Source organism: Cupressus sempervirens, chromosome 11, assembly GCF_028749045.1.
Source record: "Cupressus sempervirens isolate cs-2001-9-10 chromosome 11, ASM2874904v1, whole genome shotgun sequence".
Taxonomy (NCBI): Eukaryota; Viridiplantae; Streptophyta; class Pinopsida; order Cupressales; family Cupressaceae; genus Cupressus; species Cupressus sempervirens.
In genome coordinates, this window is record NC_143128.1 from 369,336,919 (window position 1) to 369,349,596 (window position 12,678).

A 12,678-nucleotide genomic window follows, 5' to 3' on the forward strand; every position below is an offset into this window, starting at 1 on the left:
TCAAGTACCTAATAGTGGTTATGCTGAAGATTTCAGTCAATCTAGGAAGTGCGTGCATGATCAAGTAAAATAGTCCCTCATTGACAATACCAAGAAGATTACGGACAAAGTTGATCTCAAGAAAAGAGAGGTACAGTTTGGTGTAGGGGACTTGGTCATGGTTCACCTAAACAAAGCAAGGATGGAAAAAGGAACTTCAACAAAGTTGCAGATGAGGAGACTTGGACCATTTCCTATACTGGTCAAGTATGGGCAGAATGCTTACAAAGTTGGGCTGTCAGATGGTCTAGCCATTTCCCCCATCTTCAATGTGGTAGATTTAGTTAAGTACAAAGGACCTCTTATTGAGGTGGATCAGAATGTGGAGGAATCTCAGAAGTATGCTCAAACAGCAGCGCTGCCCCCTAAGCCCAAGCTCCAAGCAGAGAAGATATTGGACTCTTGGGTTCATACAAAGACCAAGCATGGAACATACACAGAACACCTTGTCAAGTGGCAAGGTAAGCCAGACTCAGAGGCTACATGGATCCCTGAGAATCAGTTCAAACTTCAAGACATAGATCTCCACCTTTTGTCTCCAGAGGGAACTTAGCTTCTTTGGTGGAGAGTATGGTGCAGGGGCACCTTCGGACATAGGGCCCTCACTAATAACAATTTTGTTGTGCTATGCTCTAAGAGAGCTTTTTCATTAGAATAAAGGTCTAAGGACCTAGTTGTGTGTTTTGGCAACATTGACTAGGGGATAGAAAGTCATTAAATGGCCTTGGAATCAAGGTATTCCTTGTCATGAAGTCATAAGTGACCTTAGAATTTAAGGTAGTCCTTGTCATTGTAGTCCTAGAATAGGTTTCTAGCCTAGGGAAGGGTCTCTAGCATTGAAAAGCTAAGAGATAGCTGATTTGGCAAGGAAAGATGTCAAATAGATGTAAACATAAAAGTTGCAAAAAGTTGCTATGCACAAAAAGTTGCAACTTTGCAAAATTGCTGATCAACTTTGCAAAAACCATTCCAAACATGGTGGAGGCTGATGGAAGCCCTAATTGTGAGGGGAAAAGACCTAAGAGGCAGTATATAAGCTTCTAAAACCCTAATGTTGCTAGAAGAGTGTGTCAGAGTACAACTGTGTACTGGAGTATTGATTTTTGAATGTAAAAAGACAAATCTATGAGAAATGAAAGCTTTTGAGTGCTAACTTGATTGTTGTATCACCTTGGCATCGTAATTAGGCTTGTTTGGGGTAGTTTTGTTTCTGTAGGTTAGGTGTGTGTGTGTTTTCTTTTATTGTTTTGTAAATCTTTTTGTTCTTGCCAGTTCGCTGTCCTGAACCAGGCAGCTGGCATTGGAGGAGATGTAGCTCACTATCCCACCGTAGAAACAATACGACATCTTGGGGATAGTGAGTGTACTTTATGTACCTCCTACTTGCAGAAGGAAGGGCCCTCAAAAGCCATGGAGGCATTTTTAAGCTCTTGCCCTAGGCGAGCCAGAGCATGTCGGACTAGGGAAAATTGATGTAACAGAGCTTGTAATTTGCAAGGTTGTAAAGATTATCAATAGAATAAATATGGAGAGCAAAGGGGAGTGAGTGAAGGTTCCCTAGGAAGGAGTGCTAGCAATCTTCCAAAGCACCTACCAATCCAAACAATAGACTGGCCTTGTAAAGGTCAAGAAACCCTTAAAACCCTTAGTTTTTGCAGAGGTACTATACGATCTTTTTGAGGCTCAGAACCTTGAAAATTTGAGAGTGCTCATGAAATAAATGGGAGTTTTTGAAGAAAGTTTGAATCGCTTAGTGGAAGAAATTTGAAGAAATCCCTGATTTCTAGGAACTAGAGGGCTAATTGTGGCTCTTTACTTGTAGCCCTATTTTAGGGGAAAAGTGTGGAATCGGTAAGAAGGGTAAATGCATAGAGTTGCCTTGTGCCATAAAAGAAATGTGTTAAGAGACCTTTCACCATCTCCATAACCTTGCAAGTGGTGTATAAGGATTAGCCAAGGAAGACCTAGATTAGTTGGAAACCTAGAGTGTTCTCCACCTAGCATGAGAACCCAACAAGTGGCAAGAAGAGGATTTTTCTCAAGATAGAAGAGTGGGGTTTAGGATTGGGGGATCTCTACATAAGAGGGATACTATAGATCCATTTGGTGAACTTGGAAGTCACCTGAGGTCTCAGTGGCAGACTAGAAGCATGAACTAGTGATTAGTTCATCCTCTCTTCCTATCAGAAATCCACCCGCTTGAAACTTTGTGTGTACTCATCCAGAGATTCCATGCATTGTATGCCTAAAATGACTTCCATATCTGCCAGGTCTACTATAAAGAAGTCTTCTGTTATTGTGTGGTTACCCATGGTGATGCTTAACTGGGAAACAAGGTGTGTGCATGGTAACATTGACCCTCCGACAACTTTGACTTAGAACCGTGTGTGAGCTTCTGTGGGCAATCCTATTCGCTTCACGAGTGATGAGTTTATGAAATTCAAGGTAGCTCCTTTGTCCAGCATTACAATCACCCTTTGACCTTGGAGAGTTCCCCCTACCGTAAAAACTGTATATCTTGGGCTGCCAACAAGGGCGATGATTCCTCTGTGTTTCACTAATGCTGCTACTCTCTCCGTACAGTTGAGGCTGATGTCTTTAGGGACCTCTTGTTATTCATCTTTGGTAGAAGAGTCCTCTTGCTCGTCATTCGACATACCTTAATGTAATGTACCTTCCCTTTTCCAGGGCATCTATGTCCAGGCTCGAACAGTTCTTTGCAACTAAAACATAATTTCTTCCTTGTAGATCCTGCTTGGTGGCTTCATCCATCGGGGGCTTCCTTGGCATAGGTCGGCTTTCTTTTGGTGCTAATGGAGGCTTGGAGTGAAAGTTGCTTCAGACGAAAGATGACAAAAGTGCCATGCTTCGAGTTCTTTTGATTGCTTCCAAAGGGGTGGCTGGATTCAACCTTTTAACCCATCCCTTTAATGGTTCCATCAGTCCGTCCATGAACTATACTACTAGATGCCATTCCAAAATATCAGTGACCACTACAGAAAGTTTTTGGAATTCAGTGATGTATTGATCCATTGATCCCGTTTACCTCAACTATGCCAACTACTTGAATTTGAGTTCCAGATCTTGGTTATCGAACCTCTATATTAATCTTTCAGTTAATTTCACGTACGTGATGATCTAGTCATGTTCGAGTGTGATTCTACCGTGTTGCCACCATTCGTGCACTATTCCTTCTAAATGGAGAGAAACAAGCTTAATTGCTTCTTTTGGCATCGGATTGGGCTCGAAGTAAGTGTTTGCTTTCATTATCTAGGCTTGTGCACTCATAGATCCCAAGCCATCAAATGACAATAGGTTTACTTTACTCAACTTCCTTTTGAAATCATCATTAAAGTATCCTCTATTTCCAGTTCCAGAATAACGCATTCTTAATTCTACGTAATCTTTATATGAAATGTCTCCTTCCAAATTGGCATTCCTCCATTCTTCTCTTAGTTGTTCTTGTATTTCCACGAAAGTTGGTTGTTTTTCTCTTTGTGGCACCTCCATCCGTGGAGGGAAAGATGACATGGAAGGTCAAGGGTTCGTTGGATGAGGGTTTTCCTTACTTGATACCGAGTCCATGTTGTGGCCATTTTGTTCACCAGATTTCTTATTGTTTGCTAGTTTCCTAAGAGTTTCTTCCATAAGTTGTTGAATATCATTGATTTGAGCTTGATTCCTCGAAAGATCCCTTAGGAGCGCCATGACTTCGGCAGGAGTGGGTTCTTGATCTGTCATTCTATCAATTGAATGGGATCTCCTTTTTTGGCTATAAACTTTCATTCATTGTCCACAGGCTGGCAGGATCTATGGCTCTAATACCACTATAATGTTCTCGATGGTTTCCTACCTTCTCGAAACAAATTGTACGCAGGAGTTTGCAAGCAATGTCTATATGGTATTGAGAAGTGCTACCATACGGTATGTGTGTAGGCCATATGATGAAGCAAGGATATCATTGTACGGTGTGGGGGAAATGTCGTACGGTTAGTATGGTGACCGTACAATATGGTCTTGGAGTCAGTACAGACTATAAGGTGATGGTTTACGGTGTTTTGGGGTTGGCCGTACGGTGGCAGACAAAGGGTGAATGGGATGGCAGTACACTAGTGAATACTAAGTAAGAATACATAATGTCGACGTGTGACGTGATTGGATGCCTTCCTGGTAATAGATTAGAAACAAACCAACAAAGCAAATGCATTGCCAATGAACACTGCAATTTGTATAAACATATGTCAATAGTTCCAGAAACAATAATACTCAAAAATAATAATGATATGTCCTCGACTATATTTGCTATCACAATTAAAACACAAACCTTTTTCTCTTTTTCCTTCAATTTGTTGTGGTGTCAACCTAGTAGGTTGAGGAAGAGAAGGTGTTGAATATCCTTTTTCTCTTGTCACATTAACCCCTTGCTTTCCAGGAATCAAGGACTTCTCTACCATACGTGCCAATATAAAAGACTCATTTACTGAGCTGGGACAAAACATGCGTACTTCATATTCAATGTGATCCTTGAGACCACACAAGAATAAATCATTCAAGTTCTCCTTTGTAATTGTATGCACTCTTAAGGATAGATTTTTGAATTTTTGAATATAATCCTTAATTGATCTTGTTTGTTGAAGCTTAGCAAGTTGGCTAAAGAAGTTTTCTTTCACACTATTGCTATATTGTGCTTGAATTTCTTATGTAAAAATTGACCATGATATAGTGAGACCCTTTTTCCTCCTATGAGTACAAAGCTAATGATACCAAATGAATTGATCTGGTTCTAGATATAAGGAAGCCATTGTGACCTTTTGTCCATATGGGATTTGATGTACTTCAAAAAAATTCTCCATTTGATTTATCCATGTTAGAGGATCCTTGCCATCAAATTTGCGCATATCTACTTTTGGAAAAAAATTCCTAGATCCCGTAGGATTAATAAAATTTGTGTCATTATTAGTCAGCTTGAAGGTTTCACCTTGATTGCTTGAGAGCTCTTTGTTTCATTCATATAGGTGCTTAACATGCTTTGTATATCTGATATATCTCCTCGTAAGTCACACATATCCCTCTTAACCTCTTCCTTGAACTTACTAAGTTCCTCATTGGGATTACTATCCTCTGTTGCTTCCCAATCTTGATCAAAGGATTTTCCCGGTGTGGTAGCATTCCTTTTGCCTCTTGTTGAAGGCTCTGTCATGATGGAAACCAATAGTTTTGAAATAAATCACACCAATAAAATGTATCTTGCTTTTTTTTCTTTCAATTTCTCCAAGCTTTGAAATTTAGGGTCCTCTACTATGTATTCAAAAACTCAATACAAGTTATACTCCAATTCGGCAGGATGTGAGAGATGAATATCTCAATAAATTGTGTAGAAATAGTAATTCTGCAATAATTTTCTCAATTTTACTCCAATTCCTCTAAATTTTGGACAATAGCTTCTTTAATATGGTCTTCAAAAACCCTTTAAAATCTTAGAAAAATTTGCTCAAATCTAAAAGTTATACTCTTTCCAAAATCACCCCAATGTTGAGAAATTTTTTTGCCTCTATGGTGCCAAGATCATGCTCTGATAACATTTGTAATGAAATAACTTGCACAAATAGAAAAAATAATATGAAATATTATATAAATACTTGTTAATAACTGAGAGTAATATGCCACTTCGAGGGGGCAACCTCCAAATATCTCTAATGAGAACACACTTCACAATATGATGATGAAATAAGACTCACAACCTCCTATATATACCTAATTATGCTTAGGTTGAATAGACACAACCCTTCATAACACCTAGGCCAGCGTACTTACCTAAATTATAATATAATAATGATAACATGACTTAATTAAGGATTAAGATAGCCACAAGTTGACTATTCATAACCCTATATACAATAATATTAAGGGTGTAGCAAAGACTTAGGCTACATACTAGGGAGTGTCATCACATGATCAAGCTACTTGAGTTACCCTGGACTGGTCTCTCACTAGACCTCAGACTGGTCACTCTGGACCCTAGAACCTCAACATGACCCACGTGGAACTAGAATATTCTCTCATGAAGATGAGCAATAGTAGTCACACCTCTCACTAGGTATCATTGCATTCCCATCCTTAGCCTATACAAAAACTCTAGACACGGGTGAGGCAACACAATTATCTTATTAATGTTTAAACCCATTCCCACAAGTTTATTAAGTTATCACTTATCAAATCAACTTACAATGAATTACCTAGGCAGCCACTTTGGGCCACAATCCCCATTGCAAGCCACTCCCATAGGATGTACCTAAACAACCTCCTCTAAGCTCATAAATTACAACTATGTCCCATACCACAAAAGCAATGATAATCAAATTCAGTTCCATGACAGGCAACCCGAACATGCATTGGTTCCTAAAACTCATGCCACCATAAATGCTCATCAAAATGAATCTCATAAACATAAACTTCCATTTGCACCATAAATACGTCATAACATCTAGTAAAATAATCATCATAAAAGAAACTCACAAGCCTTTGGTGCACATCCTAGTTGGCCATCTAGACAACCCAAAACTTGTCACAAAGTAAACATCACAAAAATCTCAAAATCAACCATACATAAAACAAATCAAGTGTTTATTGATTGCCAAATTGACTAGAGATATTTTTATATAAATTGTTAGGCTAATATACATATTTAAATGAATAAGTTTTTAAATGTCAAATCTCTTTGTGCATGTAAAATGTCATGTAATATTATCATGATATTAACTTAAATAATCATTAATTATAAAAAGACTTAATTAATAACATAAATATATATTGTTGGATTGAATATTAATATCAGTTCTATTTCTAAAATATTAATTTGACTTCCATTTAAGTCCAATATTGATATTTACCTTTCCTTTAATTCATAGTGCAATTATAAATAACTCAATCTTTAAATTACAATTTTAGTTTAATTATATATAATTTCACTTATAATTTCTATTAATCACCACTAGATGATTATATAGTGAACTCCACTATAACTTCTCTTAAAATATAACTAAATCACAAATATATATTTATTAACTTATAACTTCATTTGCCTATATAAATATATAATAAGCATAGTTACACTGCCCTAGGGGATAGGGGGACCATGGGATGGGGGGACAAGTTTTTTGGATGGCGGGACAAAGGGGTTTTAATTTGGGGACGGTGAGGGGATAACAACGGGGGATGAGAGGGGTTGTATATAGTATACATGTGGTACTTAAACTGCTAGTTATGAAAAGATGTGTTCCAATATAAGATACAAAGATGTAAAAGATTAAATACTTGAACATTGCATTGAATTGGAACATTGACCATTGAACATAGATAGTCAAATCAGCAAATAGTCAACATCAGGATGTCCCCTCATCCTCAGGAGAGGTGACGGAATCTAGTGGCACCGTTGGGGACAAGAGAACGGAGTCCCAAAGTCCTTGGTGCATCCTCATCTCTAGGACGTGGGGCAAAAAGGGGGGGACGCGTCCACGTGTTATTATGATAATAAGTTACATCCAACTAAGAGTTTAAAAAATATTAATATTAAAATCCAGTTACAAAAAAAAAAGTCGTATTTAATGTGATATTTGGTCATCGATCAAGACAACACCATCAAAGGGATCATTGTATAACTATCAGTACCACCAACTAGCTTATCCTCCATATACCATCTTGATCTCTATTCTCTACACACGACATCTTCTTACCTCATCACCCCTCCTAATCCCAACCTATACTCCATTCATTGCGTACTCCTCTATCTCCATACTTCGCGGTTCTAAGTCCCAATCTCTGATCACCTTGTATTCCATACATCTCTCCTTTCTCCAGCCTACTCATATTCCCTACCACCCTTCATATCTCCATGTGTCACACTCCTTATTGCTTCAAAGCCACTACCTCCCCTCACAACCCTAATCTTTCTTTCCAATCTCAACCATTGACCATCACTCTGACATCACCTGCACTCCCCCTACCTCACTCATATTGGCCTACCTATTTGCTCACATCATCCCCTTTGTTTCTTGTCGGCCCCGCACACCCTATCCTCTATGCCCCAACACCTGCCGAACAACCAATCACCTACTTTCTTCTCCATAATTGCATTCCTTCCTTTTTTGTTGCCTTTGTCTTGCACAATCGCACCCACCAAACAACCACTGCATCATCCCCCAATGGTACTCCTGTCAACGCCCATATTGCTACCCACACCAAGTCAGCCTTTTCAATCCACTGTGGAGCCTTACCTCTTGCAACTCTTGTGATTCGAACCTTGGACCCCCTACTACTAGGAGCTCGAATGAGCTCATGCTCAATCTAATATTATATTATTATTCTATGTTATGCGGTTGATTTAGTCCTAATATAAATTGCCTGATTATTAATTTATATTAATATAATTTGTTTGATTAATATTATAAGAATTTATATTGATATAATATATTTGATTTAAACTATGTCATTTAATAATTGATTATATTTATTTTTAAATTATTATTCATTATATTACTATATGCATTGATTCATAATTGTTATGGTAAATGGATGTATTAAATAGAGGAGATGAATGCTCCTCATATAAATTTACAAAGATGATGTTTCTATTAAGAAATAATCGTGAACTAAGAATGAAAATAGAAACTACTTAATAAACTTAAGACTAAGATGAAGATTAAAGAAACATTAAAATACTCTAATACCCTCCCTTATGATCATTGTCTAACTACCCTATAAAAGACTATATTTGTCATGTGGTTGTAAATTCTTTAGTTAATTTTGTTGTTGCTAAGACGCTCCCTAGATCGGCAAAATGTTAATGACGAGTTGCCAAAATCTGTCCCAAAAAAAGAGAAGGTTGCTCCCTTCTTAAGAATGTTCTGCAACAAGAGACGAGTCTACCACTAACCCTCTTAGCACTCGCAACTCTTTTAACCAAAAATCATCCCAAAACATCCAACTAGAGGTTGGATAACAAAGCTGCCCCTCCTTGTAGCTAGAGACAAAAACCAGGAACAAATGCCATGATTTGGAGGGAAAATTGATAAACCCTTAATACTTTTGCAGAAGAGAACGATGCCTTAGAACAGAGTACAAATAATCTCAATTCGTGGAAAATATCGCCAAACCTAAGATTACAAATCATTATGTTTTCCTAGAAAAAACCTACAAAAGAATCCCACACAACATTGCGAGTTACAAAATCTAGAAATGAATTTTGAGGATAAAATCGAAAAAGGAAACAGATAGCTGACACAAAATCGGAGACATGGATCAACATTCAAAACATCATTTTTGAGAAAAAATTGATAAAACCTTTCTAGAAACTAGAGAGCCCTCCCAAATAGGAGCAAACCCTTAATTTGAAGGGTAAATTTATTATCCTAAAATAATAATAAAATTCAAGGGACAATTTTATAACCCACTAGAATTTTTTTCGAAGGGAAAAAAATTATGAATGCCCATCATAAAATTTTCAACGGGAAAATTTCTAAAACTTGTCAATTTTTTAAGGGAAAAAATTATGAAAATCCATCAGTAATTTATAAAGGAAAAAATTATGGAAACACATTAGAGAAATTGTTATGCAACAAAACACAAGACTTTGTGTGGTAAAAAATGTATGCATGACAACGTGCAACTCACAAAAGACACATGCAAGAACATGCAAGTACACACAACCCTCGGAAATCAAAGACTTTTACCCAAACCAAAAAGAGCACGATCAAAACCCTTGACCAGGCTTGTGTTTTTCAGCAAAAATCATCGAAGGTGAACCAAGAAATTTTCATAAAATACCTCTGATTTTATTTTGAAATAATTGAAAAACAAATTTCTAAAAAAAATTCCAGTCTAGAAGAGGCTCATATTTTTGCCAAATTTAATGAAATCCCATCAACTTTCTCTAAATTGACTGAGTATTAAACATAGGAGATGAAAACTCTTTAGATAAATTTACAAAGACAATGTTTCTATTATGAAATAATCGCAACCAAAAATAAAAATAAAAACTAACTAATAGACCAAAGACTAACTAAGATGATCATTAAAGAAACATTACAATATTCTATAATATTAATGCATATGTTCTATTTCATTATCATTATATTAAGTTTTAGTAATAAATTATAGCATAATTTATTCGTTCAATAATATTATTTATTTATTTATTATTAATCCTATTCTAGAAAAGGGACATTACAGTTTTTCTTATGGATTGGAATTAGAATATATTAATGTTGCTTCTGAATAGATCAGTTTAAAATGTGATTAAAATCCTATTAAGTGATGTTCTATAAAGTTCTATTTTAATTTGGTCCTTTCTACGCAAGAGTAGCTAACTGGTTTGGGTGTTTTCGGTGAAGTTTTGTGTAATATTTGTGAATCTATTTTCCAGATCTGAGAGTAATATTGTATTTTGGGTTGAGGACATTATAATGGACCTATAGTGTTAGCATTTTACTGTATTTGCTTTTATGTGTATTCTTTGAGGTTTTGTTTAATTTTTTTTGAAGCCAAAAACAAATGATTATGTGGTTATTTACTACTCTTGGATATGATCTTAATTGTGCACGGTGTTGTATTGTTAAGTGCTAACCTCTTACATGCTGATTTGTTGTTCTTTCTTTACATGGTTTGTAAAATAGATAAATAAGATAAATTATTAATGTCGGACAAGAAACCACAAACGGGTCTAAGGGACTGAAGAGTACAACAGGGCCGCAGCCAGCAGCTTGAACACAAAATGGTGTTTGCGGAAAGAACTCTTTGTACTTTAACTCTTTTCCAGCTAGACTAAATAGAATTCAATATCTTGGCTCATCTCCCTTTTCCATTCTTATTTTAATTTTATCTCTAAACCTTTCTCCAACAAAATACACTATGCCATAGTTTGCTTTGAGCTTAGTAAAACTGAGATCAATCTTCTAGACTGTGAAGTTGGACTGATGAAGCAAGATTTGAAATCTAGTTACCTAATCAACAAGTATACTTTGTTTATATTATGCATTTGGGTTTCTTGATAATTATATTTTATATAATTGAGAAAATAAATAAATAATTGATATTTATTCTTGTTTGTAGTTCCAATCCAACATTCTGATATTAGAATTGTTAAATTTTTCAGTATCCAGTTCCAATGGACAGAAAAACTCAAGGAAGGACAGATCAATTTATTGGAAAATGGCTCAAATCTCAACCTCGTGATAAGGTCTGCATTTTATATATTAGTATCTAGATATGCTTTTCCTATACATGGATAGTAAATAAGATAATTTTTTTTCTCTCATATATATGCTTCTATAATTTTCACATGGTTTCTTTCTCTGTACCATGGAGGTTTGGAACATTGCATTGCTTCTCACTTTGAAGTACAATTGTGAATCATTCATTTGAATGGGGACCATCTTTGCCACCAGATATTATAAACCTTCAAAGGCCCTTGGGAGGGCATGCAGTTATCAGAGTTTAGTGGTAGAACAACTGTACCTATTATTAAACCAAAATATGCAGTTACCAGTATTATTACATGTAGATATATTATAACTCAAATCAAAGTAGATAACAAAAAAAACGTTGACAAGAAAAAGCCTTTTCCTTTGACATTATAGTCACCTTTTTCTATTTATTTTTCCTGAGAATGTAATATGTAAATGTGTAATGGGCAATCCATCTACTGATGTCGTTGTGCTGCTTAATTGAGTTTGTCTCTTACCTTTTTAATCACGAATTTTTCTTTGAGATTATTTACTTCATGGAGGTAGGTAGGATGCTGTAGTTTGGGGCTGATTTGTTTGTGCTGGTAGAGTCTTTACTTGTCTTTGAATTCTCAACTGCATGAAATTTTTTTACTAATTTTGTTTGGATTTGATTTTAGAATGTTGAAATCTGTCAATGTCTCATCACCATTGATTCCGTCCTTTGACTGATGTTTATTCAAGTCTTATTCTTGAGCCTTTTTTCTTAAATGGATGAAACACGATTGTTTGGCAATGGTAGGAAGCCTTCCACAACCAAATTTATGTTATGTTTAAATATTCTTAAGCCCTACCACGGCTTTTCTTTCAATGGGTAGTGTACATGGTGCTATGAGGGTGTAATGTCCCCATTTTTAATAGGGTCTTGCAGCTGGCTTGGTCAGTTCACCATCAAGACCCTTGTGAGATGACAGTGGGATTTGAGGGTCTTAGTTATGTGGTTATAGGATTTTCAGCAGCCTATGTGATGCAGGAGCATCCTGGATTTATGTGTTATCCTACTCATTTGTGTTCATTTTGCAAGTTGTTGCGGAGTTACAATCATTTGCCAAGTTGCAACAATTGCCGAGTGCCAGTAATTTTGCAGTTTAAGCCAAGTTGAGGTTATCCCACGTCATGTTAACACTCGGGTTAGCGTGGTATCCTATCTCACTCTGCAGTGTGTGCCGAGTTCCACAGTGTGTGCTAAGCTATTCTTCATGTGCCAAGTGATCCTTCACGTGCTGAGTTTTCCTATTGATGCCGAGTGTTAGCATTTTGGACATGTTTTTTGCATTTTTGGTGCCAGCCAACTTGCAGGATTTATTTCAATCACGACTTTTGTGATAAAACTTGTCTTGGGGTGTGTCCAGACCGTTGT

General features: G+C 36.4%; 1 protein-coding gene across 1 annotated transcript in view; it reads left to right on the forward strand.

Moving 5' to 3' along the window:
• LOC149529610 (uncharacterized) overlaps positions 1-12,678 on the forward strand; it is a 227,481-nt gene that overhangs the window by 86,166 nt on the left and 128,637 nt on the right. Inside the window, exon 3 of the mRNA XM_089810040.1 lies at positions 11,189-11,272. Coding sequence (XP_089666166.1) covers positions 11,189-11,272 — 84 coding nt within the window. The remainder of the gene's footprint in view (positions 1-11,188; positions 11,273-12,678) is intronic.